At 47.4% G+C, this 12,500-nt stretch overlaps 1 protein-coding gene across 1 annotated transcript in view; it reads left to right on the forward strand.

Moving 5' to 3' along the window:
* srpk2 (SRSF protein kinase 2) overlaps nt 1-12,500 on the forward strand; it is a gene marked incomplete at its 5' end in the record, with an annotated part of 65,663 nt that overhangs the window by 33,653 nt on the left and 19,510 nt on the right. The window contains 2 exons of the mRNA XM_080002889.1: nt 10,882-11,033; nt 12,498-12,500. The exon at nt 12,498-12,500 is cut by the window's right edge and continues 106 nt beyond it. Of these exons, the coding sequence (XP_079859015.1) occupies nt 10,882-11,033; nt 12,498-12,500 (155 nt within the window). The remainder of the gene's footprint in view (nt 1-10,881; nt 11,034-12,497) is intronic.

The raw sequence follows: 12,500 nt of genomic DNA on the forward strand, positions 1-12,500 counted from the left end.
AACAATGATGGAAAATACAATAAAAAAAAAAACAACAGAACGTACAGTGTATTAGACACACTGAAATAGTGTCCCATGTAATAAATGTCATGATTTCCGAGGTCTAAGGCGGTCTTGTACGTGCAGTTATTTATATTCATCTTATTAAGGTTGACCATCATTTATTATTTTACTAGAATGCTGTGTAGCTGTTATCATACTGCAGGAATATGATTTAACGAATCCTGTCGTTATTTGTCATGTATTAAGTTTGAGCAATATCTCTATATATAATGTATATATCAATATATATATATATAAATATATATATATATATATACACACACAGTATATCAATATATCAATATATATATATATATCAATATATAATAGGCTAGGTATCGTCTGGGACTGTTGTCTTTTAGGATTGTTACAGTCAAGTAATGCACTGTTCCAGCTGTTCTATTCAATTCTTCTTTACTGTATATCTGCCTGGTCATAATATCCACATGACTCGTGATTACTTCTAAGTAATCATGAGTCTAAGTGCTGTTCAGCATGCCTGCAATTGAATTTCATATCTACTTCTCCGAGACCACAGTCAGGTTTAGATATGTGTTCCCAGGGAAGGTGTAAGGATAAGTGGGGTGTGATACGTGCGGCGTCTTGAAAGGGGGAAACACACAATCGAGCTCGGTTCTTCATCCAGCAACATATACAAACAGATTGTACTGCTGAGCGTCAGCTCTATTTTCGGTGCCGATAAATCCAGCTGGGGGCAAAATGGGCGATAGCATTATCAAATAATTGGCCAAATTAGGTCCACACTTCGGCCATGGCTTTGATTGGCAGGTCCTTATTTATATCCCATGCCTAGTTTGGAGGCCTAGGTTATAAATAGATATCTTATTAGCAACCGCATCCATTTTGATTGGCAGTGATTAATAGGATGGATTTGGAGCCTGTATCTGAAAACTCATAATGCCCTGGCACTTTTCAGTGGGCTTACCGCTACCTACCCGGCCAGAGATAGCGCCCTAAGCTGTCAAGCAAACCCGCTGGGTCCCGTCAGCTGTCTGCAGGAGCAGTGCTAATAATTAACGGCCTGGAACCAGCAATTAGATGACTCACACCCCACCGCTGTGGCTAATAGCTGGGGCTTTTTTATTTGGGTGGTACGGTTTCAACGAAACACGGATTTTGTGTCTTGCGATGCCATGCGTCTGCTCACCGGAACAGAAGGTAGCGAGCGAAGTGACAGGTTGCCATTCCTCTTCAGATCGACAGGCCGTGCTCGACCACACCGTACTCAGTCTCTTTCCGTTATATCTTTATTTCCCAGTTTTGGAAGTTGGAGTTTGCATGTTCTCCCCGTGTTCACATGGGGTTTCCTCCACCTCACGTCAGTAAGGACCCCCACCAAAAACATGCACCCATCATCGTCTGACCAGCGATGGACACTTATCACCTGGTCCCCGGGCGCGTCCACGTATGCTGCCCACTGCTCCTGGCTGTGCCCCCGGAGGAAGGACAAGCCAGGATGGGTCAAAAGCAGAGGAGCCATTTCACCGGCCACCATCAAGCATGTGCATGTGTGTGTGTGTGCAAGCATGTGTTGTGGAGTGTCGTGTGACAATTAAAGACTGTTTCTCTCTTCTTTCTTTCTTCTTTCAGTTTGTGCCGACGATAATTCCTATCGTCGATAACAGTTATAAAGGTGGACGGGATTACAAGTAGAAATTGCGGCAACTGCCCGCCCCGTGATTAATCACATAATTCTCTGTTCCCAATCCGAAGAGGTCAGCACTGTTTGACCAGTGCACAGACCCGAACTCATCTGGCTGTGACTGATGGCACTAGAGGCTAGAGGATACTGTAGAGCGTTTCCCATAGCAAAGGAACAAAGCAGGAGCTATGTGTGTGTGTGTGTGTGTGTGTTTCTTTGTGTGTTTTTGTACATGCTGCACACACTGTCTATGCATGTGTGTGTGTGTTTGTGTTAGTGTGTTTGTCCTTGTGTGCACAAAAGCCAACATGTTCATTCCCCATATACTCCTCCAGCATGCTGTAACCAGTGCGGGCAGATGTGACCTCAACAATACCGGCCTTTGTGGCCGACTTGCATCATTGGAATGTATAAGCACGCAGACAGGAAATATGGTGGACCCGCCGCTATGAAGTGCGCTATAGAATGAAGTACAGAGTACAGCCCTGAGTGGGGCACAAGATGGAGAGACGTTCCACATGGCAGAGCCAACCGTGCACAATCAATTGGCTGCATCAACAGTACAGTGGGGCATGTGACGCACAGACGCAAAAAATGTGTCCATATATACACAGACATGGGCACAATGCACTTAAAAACACGTTTTTCCCGTATGCACTCACGCCACTACGTCCGTCATCAAGTCCAGCATTTCCGCCCTCCAATGAACATGTTATTCAAAGTGGTTCTTTTCAAAGGGCCTTTCATTCGTCACATATGGAGGGCAACTGTGCCGCATGTCTCTGCAAGATAAGCCGTATCTATTGAATGTGAATGTATGTACGCGTGTCATTTTAAGTGCACTTTAGTTATGCTTTTTCAAGTGGTGCAGCTGTACGAGTTGTGTAAAATATTGTATTTCCTGTGTGTTTCCTGTACCTCTGCGTTTGTGTCTGTGTGCACTTGCAAACATCCCGCTATCCGCTGGCTGCCCCTGTGGAATTACAGTACAGCAGCAGTCAATTCAGCACCTATGGATTTTTGTTGCCTTGACCCTTGGGGAGCTGACAGTATTTTTGTTGCTTTGTGTTATTTGCATCTTTATAGAATCTGTCCAGCGCTCACATGTGGCTGGGATGTGTGCCGCAAGAAACAATGAAATCATTCTTTTGATAATATCTGTGTTCACATTTTCTTGTGAGGCATGTGGAAGATGGAAAGAGGGAAGGCAGGTAGCGGTGTACTGGGTTTCTTATTTGCATAGCCTTTACTGAACGCATCACAGGAATATATCGGCAAACTTGAATGGATGGATATCATTCGAATCTATTGGGCAACACCCATCAAACCATTTGTATGTTTCTTGTATATTTGTGGAACAAATCCTTTACTTGGATACTGCTGAAAAACTCCAGATTCATGGATCCTTGAGGAAGGCACACTTTGCTTCATGAATAGGTGTAAATGTTGATAAATTCCAATCTTTTCCTAAATGGGAAGTGTGGCTACGTAATAACTAATTTGCATGAATATACTGTATGTCCATCAGTGTGTCCTGCTACAATGACATTCATGACGTTCATTCAGAAGGGCAAACGGCAGATGAGTTTGGATCAAAGTAAGGAAGCCCTAAAGGGTCAATGGTGTTTTTGAATGAATCAGCTGCATCAATAATAACATCATATATTTCGCAGTTTATGCTTGTGTAAAGGAGATAGGAAAACCCACGTATGGAAAGAGTTAATAATTAAATACAGAATTAAATTATATGTCTCATTTAGATTATATCAATAACTAGAACGTGGCTGTAAAAATACAGTTAAGTTAGTTTGATTCCTAAAATTGTATTTCCAACCACGTCATCCATATATTTGATTTTATTTTATTCAGATTTTCTCCATGAACGCAGAGGGTCTTGAGCAGGTGGAAAATGTTTTGACATACACAAAAAAATCCCAGCCACTAAACACGACTTGTGTAGGCTCCGTTTCAATGTTAATTGGGGTACTAGTGTGACTACTGTAGGCGGGGCTGGGCCAGGTATAGTTTCCTGTTTCGCACTGACAACACACACTTAGGTTTTCTTTGTTGTGCACAGGTGCTTTTGTGACTGTTTTTTGTTTTTTGGCTCAGTTAAAATCAGACTGAGGTTTCGTTTTGATTTCGCTTTCTTTTCGATACAGATAGTCATAGCTTTTGTTTTATATAGCCCTCTCTTGGTTACACATGTTGTGTGTGTGTGTGTGTGTGACACACAGGCCCTTTTCCTTTTTAGTTTGCTTGTTGTGGTTTTGTATTGAACAACCTAACTAACTTGTTAATAAATTACTTTATTTTAGTAACTGAAACAGCTTTTATTGCTTCCCTTTCCCCGAGCCGGGTCATAACAGTTAGTGTTTCATAACTGAGGTGCGCCTTGTTAAGGCCTATGCGGTGATGCATTACCGCCTGTTCACCGTGGTCTCGGGGTCCTAAAACGCCTGCTATGGCGGGTGTTATCTCCCAGCTACCGCGGGTGAAATTCAAGCATTGCACCATATGGCGACGTATTGAGCGGCGGGGGCCGCGGTGGTGCGAAACTGGATCTCCCCAGAGCCGTAATGGCGGCTGGAGGTTGTGTGGGGGTAGCGCAGCCGGTGACGTCAGGGCTGCAGCCTGGAAATAGCGGCGAGATCTCAGCTCCCCGCGCAGACGGAGCCGCTGGAGGAGAGAGAATGAGTCAGCTGTCCTGCTGACAGCGGGCAAGACCGACGGACGGAAAGAAAGACGGATGACGAATCAATGAAACGGAGAGAAGCATCGCTTCGGAGCGATTGAAGGACGCCTCCGTGCCTTGATATTGACACTGGGCGATGATGGCGATGCTGCTGTTGCTAAGTAATCCCTGTTGCCTAGGTGATAGCAGGACCTGTTCATCAGTGACTCATCAAGTTTGAACTTGAGAGCGGTCAACCGTTCCTAACTTCTCCTCGCTCGGCGGTGGATGTGTTAGGGATGTTCTGTGATTTCGACCGTTAGTAATAGACGAGCTCCAGTGTAGGTATATGGTCTCCAGGTGAACTCATTACCCGATAGGCCCCTAAGAGCCAGTGGAGAACAGCACTATAGACGGGGTAAAGTTAATGTACAGCATGGCTACAGCACAGTGCTGGTTTAGGGCACAATCAGCAACACCGGACTGGAATCAGGAAGGAAGCCACAGAAACTCAAAACGACAGCAACATTGGCAAACACGACGCCCCTCCTCCGCAGGGCTCCTTTGCCTCCGTAGCAGAGGCTGCAACGCCAATCCTGTGGTAGCTGAATGCTCACCCATGCTCGAGCAAAATAAAACCGAAACCGTTTGGGGTTTGAGGTCACAGGGATTGAGCGGAGGCTGGTGGGGTCCGGGGGTGAGAGGGCGTTTCCGGACCGGGCCGCCTGTTTTGAGAGCTTGCAGTCTCGCCAGCCATCGAGGTAAACAGTGGACCGCTCTCACTACCCCTAGATAGCCAGGACGGGGTAAAATGCAGAGGACAAAACTTCCCCACGGGGATCGCTGAAGTGCTTCTTTTTATTTCTTTATTTCTTTCTTATATCATGGTCAATTTGCATGACGAATTCAACATGACATCATGTATGTGCTAGGGCACAGGGCCAGAAGTGTCTTTCTATTACTCACAAAAGTTTAAAAAAAAAGCTTGTTTTGCTTGCCATAGTATTATTTTTAACTGTAGGACTTCACTGCATTGCTCCATCGGCTCAGACTGATAATAAAACCGAAATCTTAAGACGTGAGCGAAACCACGCGAAGGGAGGAGGAAAAACTCCCAGAGCCTGCGTTGTTTTTCCTCGTTTGAAATTAATCCTCCCCGGCTCCACCACGGGGACGATTTACTTTCGTGCGTCCTGCTCTTCCAGGCGACCGGTGAAATATGATGTTGCGCCGTTGTTCTGTCTGGTCGTAGAGCGGAGCGCCGGCCTGAGGGAACCGCTGCGCCTTGACACCCATACCTCTAATTAGAACCACCACATTCCGCCCGTACGGGGTGTTTGTTTGCCGTGAGGTGGGTGCGGGCTGCGCTTGTTTTTTTATTTTATTTTATTTTTTTTATTACTATAGGGGTTGGTTTTTTTTTTCGCCCGATTTTCAGTTTTTGTTCCATCTTCCTCCCCTGGAATTCGGCAAAATGAGAGGGTCGGATTTCCACCTCCACTCGGCTCCGTGTTTAATATTCACCACATCATGCATTTGCATCTCTTCGCACGGAACTGGGCCCCGTGAGTCTCCGCGGCCCAGTAACGGAGCAGCACTTCACGTCAAGGACTGGGCGTCCTCATTGGCTGGCAACTCAGCTCTTACTTTGTCGCTCACTAAACACTGATATTTACATATTTCTAGGGGTGGAACCAAGTTAATACAATTACTGTAATGCAGTCGTGGTTTGTAGTCCTGGTACTTTTATGTTTTTTTTTGTTTTTTTTTAAGTCTGTACTTGTACTCTTTCTTAAGTGTTCCTTGCACGTTCTAATCTACTTCACTATTTTTATAGTCATCAGTACAGTTTGAATTCCATCCATACCTTTCATCTGCATTTTCTTTGTTGTCACCAACGAGTTGATTGTTGTCAGTCGGTTGGATCTGTTCATTTTTCTGCACCGGTTTAACAACATTTTTAGTACGCTGCTTTATTGGTATCTGTGTTTTTTTGTTGTTGCTGAAATTGGGTTTCATTTATAAAAATTCATATCATCCTTTCACATGTTTTATAATTAGACTAATCTGTGTTGTGCTTTGTAGAAATATTCTCTACATGGGTCACTCCATTTGAAAATGCACGGTCAAAAACGACGCTGTGTATTTTTTGCACCTTACTTTGTACTTTTGCAAAAAGCGCAGATGCCAGGCACCAGAGTGGAAGCACTTTGGGATTTGCGTGCAGGTGGATGTGTGTGTGTGTGTGTATGTATGTGTGTGTGTGTGTGTGTGTGCGTGCTTGTACCTGCGCATGTGTGTGTGTGTGTGTGCGTGTGTGCAGCTAGAGCATGTGTCCCTTCAGGTATTTCTAGGTGTCCTGACCCAAACACACCTTTTTAGACTGGTACAGTCTGGGCATGTCCACACACACTTAAAAGTTCCTACTGTATGTATGTATAAAGGGCAAATTGTCATAGATAGGAGATCTATAAATAGATAGAAGGATTGTAATATATAAAGGACTAAATGTGAGACAGAAGTACACAGTGCATGTGTATGTGTATCTAACAGGTGTGTGATGTAGTGTGGAATCGTCCTCTCCGGAAAAGAGCGTTCCAACGTGCACTTGTGTGACAGGGTGACATTGCTCTCTCAGCTCCCTCTTCTCTCTGTGTTTACAGCAGCCATGGTGGAAGGACAGGTTTCTGAGCACTGCCTGCACCACACACAGACACACACACACACACACACACACACACACACACACACACACACACACACACACACACACACACACACACACACACACACACAGATTGCACATGGCTGTTTGTGTCTATATTTGCCATTGTACGTGCATGTGTGTGTGTGTGTGTGTGTGTGTGTGTGTGTGTGTGTGTGTGTGTGTGTGTGTGTGTGTGTGTGTGTGTGTGTGTGTGTGTGTGTGTGTGTGTGTGTGTGTGTGTGTGTTGGTCAGGTGCACAGATCCTCAACGTGAACTCGAATCTTCCAATGTTCAGACTGTGCTCGATGTTTCGCCTGTCAGTCACTCATGTTCATGTGTTTTCTTTGTCTCTCTCTCTCTCTTTTTCTGCTTGTCTGCTGCTCTCTCTTTCCATATATGTTCTAGCAGCATTCTTTCTTTCTGCCCTCTCCTTCTTATGTATCTTTCTTTCTTTCTTTCTTTCTTTCTTTCTTTCTGTTTGACTACGTCTTCCTGTTCCTCTGCGTTTGGTGACTGCACCCGCCTCGTCATTTCTCTGTGTTCCTTTTGCTCGTCGTCGCTCTTTCCCTCCTTTCAATAATTTCTCTCTCTTTCCTCCCTGCCCCCCATCCTTCTGTCCTTGTGTCTCCTCCCCATAGTGTTAGTGCTTAGGGTCTCAGTCTGCATATGGCCGCCGGCGGGCCGAGCCGTAGAACAGCTCTGGGCTGATGGAGCTGATGTACGACGCAGTACGTGACTGTCGTGGTAAAGAAGCAGCGCTCTGCTGCAAGGACACAGCCCAGCGTCGCTCCCCCTGTTTATGTGTGGGTGCACGGCGTCACTGTGCTCTGAAAGCCTTGAATCTCACTGAAGAAACGACTGTTTGACTCAACAACACACAACACACTCGAATTAAATAGAAAATATAAGGAGTTTAATCGTTGGTGTCGGGCTTGTGTAGTCTTGACATGGACACCAAGGAGAAATGTTGTGTTACGCGTGTGTGCGTGTGTGTGTGTGTGTGTGTGTGTGTGTGTGCGTGTGTGTGTGCGTGTGTGCGTGCGTGTATGCGTATGCGCAACAGAATATTATTCTGTGTCTCTTATAAAATAGCTATGAAATCCGATATTAAATGATTTGTTGTTGCTCTGTTGGAAGAGATATGATTGTCAGGGCGTGTGCATGTGCATTTATGTCTGCTCATGCATGCATGGGTCAGTGTGTGTGTGTTTGTTTACATGCATTGTCCTCACTGACACATTAACACTCTGTCTCCCGGATGACATTCCCCTGCTCCGCAGTTGCCATGGCAACGCGGCGAGAGGCTCCATCATGTGTCTGCGCCTGTGACCGCCATTTATCACGGCTCACAAGCGTTGCCTTTGTGTGTTTGTTTATTTTAGGGTTGTTTCATTTCACCGTTTCGTAATGTTGTCGAAAATTTGTATTTTTCTACATTTGTATTTCTGATACCGGAGAAACAAAAAAGGGAACGACTGAGATGAAGAAGCGTTGGGCTGGTTAATGCTTTCAGTTTTTCAACGTGCACCCGGCGGCCACCCTCAGGAGGTGTAGCTTCTACACTGGACGCAGCTCGGTGGCCACCTCCAGCCGTTTGGGCCACGGACTGAGGTTCTCTCCTTCAGCGGAGGGACAATGTGTGCAGTTGTTTGACTGGATTGGGTTCCTCCTGCGTATTATTGGATGTAGGGGAGGGTCACTTACTGGTTCCTGGTTTCTTCCATTTGAACCTCAAAGCGTTCACTGCAGCAGAGACTGGGCCAGCTCCTTCCAAACAATCAGCAATTTGAGTTTTTTTTAGTCTCACCTCATCTCACCATGTTGGACGTTAAGCTGCGGGCCTTTAGCCGTCTTTACACTGAATCTGTAAACGGATCTGACTGTCCATGACCACGCCCTCGGAGTGCATGTGCATGTGTCGTTACAAAATATGTAAATATGTCAGAGAAAATGGGAGAGCTCGATCTTCTCCGGAACGACAGTAGTTGGCTCAGCTGGACATTTGTTATTTTCAATAAAGGAGAGTTCAAAACATAATTAATGTTGTGTTTGCGCACAAATCATAAATGACACACAGTTCACTCACATGAAAGGGGATTTATTGATTTATTGAGTGAATAGTGAATATAATACACCCAAAGTTAATGTTAACAAAGTCATTATTTATTATAGGTAACTGTGGGAACCCGGACCGATCGGCACCGCTGGTGCGCCAATTCGGCCGACTTCGAGGACGGCCGTGCGGCCGCGGGAAGGGGGCCGCGGCTTAACCACGCCCCTCCCCCCTCGGCCCGCCGCGGTAACTTATTGACTTGGTTTCAAGCCCAGTTCCAATAACTCCGGCTTGTCGTGCTCTGCCTTTGCCGGCAGATTTCCGACTCTGCGTGGAGGCGAAAGAGGCTTCCGGTGCGTTGTTGTCGTCCATTCGGGATGAAGGCGCCTTTATCTCCGTGCCGGAGATTTGCGGCCTTGCTTCCCCATGAAAGGAGGTGTAGGCTGCGGCCTCCTCCACATTCATCCCACATTCGCTGATTGAACACAGGATTCCTTCCGTAGAGCTTCTGACAGGAGTTGCCACCTCCATGGAATGCTGCGTGAGGATTTTAGAACATTGCGAACGACGACCGTGCGCCAAGGAATCTGTTCTTGCGGCTTTTGGCGGAGACTCGGTGCAGATCGGCGTTCTCGACCCGGGGCCTCGGGGACCGGAATGGCGGACACAAATAGTCGCCCGCGCAACCGGAATGTCGTCGGGCCGGGAGCGTGAAGCGCCTTGGAGGCTGTTTTTGCGTCGCTCCCTCCCGTGGGTTTCGTTCCGTTTCAAGCCACCGTGAGCGCAGAGTGATTTAAAAAAAACCAAAACAGGACCAGTCACATTCAGAGGACGGGGCAGGGAAGCCAGCTCCCCAAATCTCTCCCACATCTGGTGGCGATGTTTGTTTCTGCGACGGCGCCTGATTTGAACGTCCCCTATTTTGTGTTTTTTTTTGTGATTCTCTCTCTCTCTCTCTCTCTCTCTCTCTTATCTTCCATTGTTTCCGTGTTCTGCTTCTCTCTTTATAATCCTGAATAGAGAACCCTTTAATGTGGCGGTGCTGCCTGGTGTTCTTTGATCAGAACGCGTCCTCTTGTGGATGCAAAAACTATTTTTATTTTTTGTGTTCCCGCCGTTTGGCGACCGCGCGGGGTAGCCGCGTTTCTGATTCACGCCGATGCTGACAACGTGAAAACGCACTCACTTCCCCTCTCCCATTACGCTCCCAAAGGCCGATCCGAGTTGTGCTTTTGGCACGTTAAAAAGGGAGAGGAAAAACGAACAAAAAAGAAAACGTTTCTATTTTTACCGCATCTCCGTGGGCCCGTTCCACCGTGACCCGCGCCGCCGTTCATGGCTGGAAATGGAAATATTCGACATTCTGCGAGACGCGTGTAAAAAAACATTAGCGCCGTTCGCCGGAGCGGATCCACGACGGCGTCAGCTGTTTTTCTAATGCGTTTCAAACGGACGCGCTATATATAGACCGGCGCGAACGGCTGACAACACCTCGACGTGACGCGAACAAACAACGTTCACCACCACAGCGCACAGATCACAAGGCGGCAAGAAAAGCCGAGAAGCGAGGGAGGGGGGAGGGCGGGTTCTCCAGCGAGCAGGAAGTAGGTTTAGGGGGGGCGATCGCATGGAGAGCCAATCGTTTGGATCGAGCGGAATTTGGAACACGGCAGCTTGTGGGGTTACCTCAAATTATTTGAATGCAACTGAACGACCCCACCCCATCCCCCCCCCCCCCCCAGGCCTGAGACCCAGCAGAAAGCCCCGGTGTGCGCCCCTCCTCCCCCGCCGCCCCCTCCGCCCCCCCCTGAGCCGGTCGGGCCCCCGGAGCCGGAGGAGGAGATCCTGGGCTCCGACGATGAGGAGCAGGAGGACCCTGCAGACTACTGCAAAGGTCAGGAGGACACATGCACACATCTATCCATCTATCCATCATCCATCTATCTATCTATCTATCTATCTATCTATCTATCTATCTATCTATCTATCTATCTATCTATCTATCTATCTATCTATCTATCTATCTATCTATCTATCTATCTGTCTGTCTGTCTGTCTGTCTGTCTGTCTGTCTGTCTCACATCATCTTCCACCCTTTTTCTCTCCCTGTCTTTCTTGCTGTCTCTTTTCCCCTCTGTCTCTTCTTTCTTTTTCTCTCTGTCTTCATAATCATCTTCATACACTTTATGTCCTGCCAACACACTTGAGCCCCCATCGTATCTAGTTTCCGTCCCTCCTTCACGACCTCTCCCTCCACCTTAATGGTCTTTGCAGCAGCGGCGTGACATGCAGTTGGTTCCAGCGGTTCAAGGTTGTTTGTTTGTTGCCGGGAAGATTGACCAAGAATATGAGCTCCCTCGCTCCCTCGCGCCCTGCACGGCCACACAGCGCCGTGTGCTTGTTGCTGCCTTCAGCATTTTGCGTTCCCACGGAATTCTCATCGACAAGAAAGCCCCAAAAATGTACGACTGGATATCAGCGTAGATTAGCGCCCCCGCAATTACTACACAACCGCCCGATGGCGCCGCATTGGGGGTGTCTGCGACGATTCGGTGAAATTGTGACATCCCGCACTCACATGTTAGGATTTTCAGGCTCCCTGGGCTCGGTGTTTAACACCTGTCCTTCGACTGCGTAGCTATGTCGACCTCGCATAATGTGACTGTGAGCACATGCATGCAGGCGGGCGACTGCTACGAGTTACATACGTTTATACTGTAGTGTAGTATTCATACTGTCGTGTATAGACAGTAGAATGAAATCCGACAAAAACAAATCTTGATCTGGCGTGACCTGCGGCGTAAATGTAGGAGAGTTGAGAATCGATGGGACAGAGAGGAATGTGATCTCTCATGTTGTGGCGTGTTTGATTTTAGGCTTTACTAATTCGCTAGTAAACGGTATTGATTTGTAATCGTGTCCAGCATCATGAGCGGAGCGACACCGACATCAGATCAGCGCTCCGCACGTCTGACGTGCTGTAGATCTGAGATCGGCGGGCGGGGATTTCCCCCCACTTCGCCCGCGGCGTGCCCGCAGCGGAAGTCCGGCGGCCCCGATCCCCCGTCTGACCTTGGACGCCGCCCCCCCACCGCCATGCGATTTCTTCCTGTCGTTCTCGCCGTCCCGATAAACACTTAACCTGTCTTGTTTTTTTATGTCCATCTCCATTCCTCCATCCCTTCTCATGCACCGACCCGCGTCTCTGCGATTCTTAATCACTAATGGACTGACCTTCCTTATGTCATTGCCTCGTAAAAGCTAACAGGACGTCTGTGACCTTGATCCTCCCTATCTATCGCGCTCTCTCTCTCTCTCGCTCTCTCTCTCTCTCTCTCTCTCTCTCGCTGTCTCTCAGGAG

The sequence above is a fragment of the Zeus faber genome, assembly GCF_960531495.2.
Source record: "Zeus faber genome assembly, chromosome: 6".
NCBI classification, from domain to species: Eukaryota; Metazoa; Chordata; class Actinopteri; order Zeiformes; family Zeidae; genus Zeus; species Zeus faber.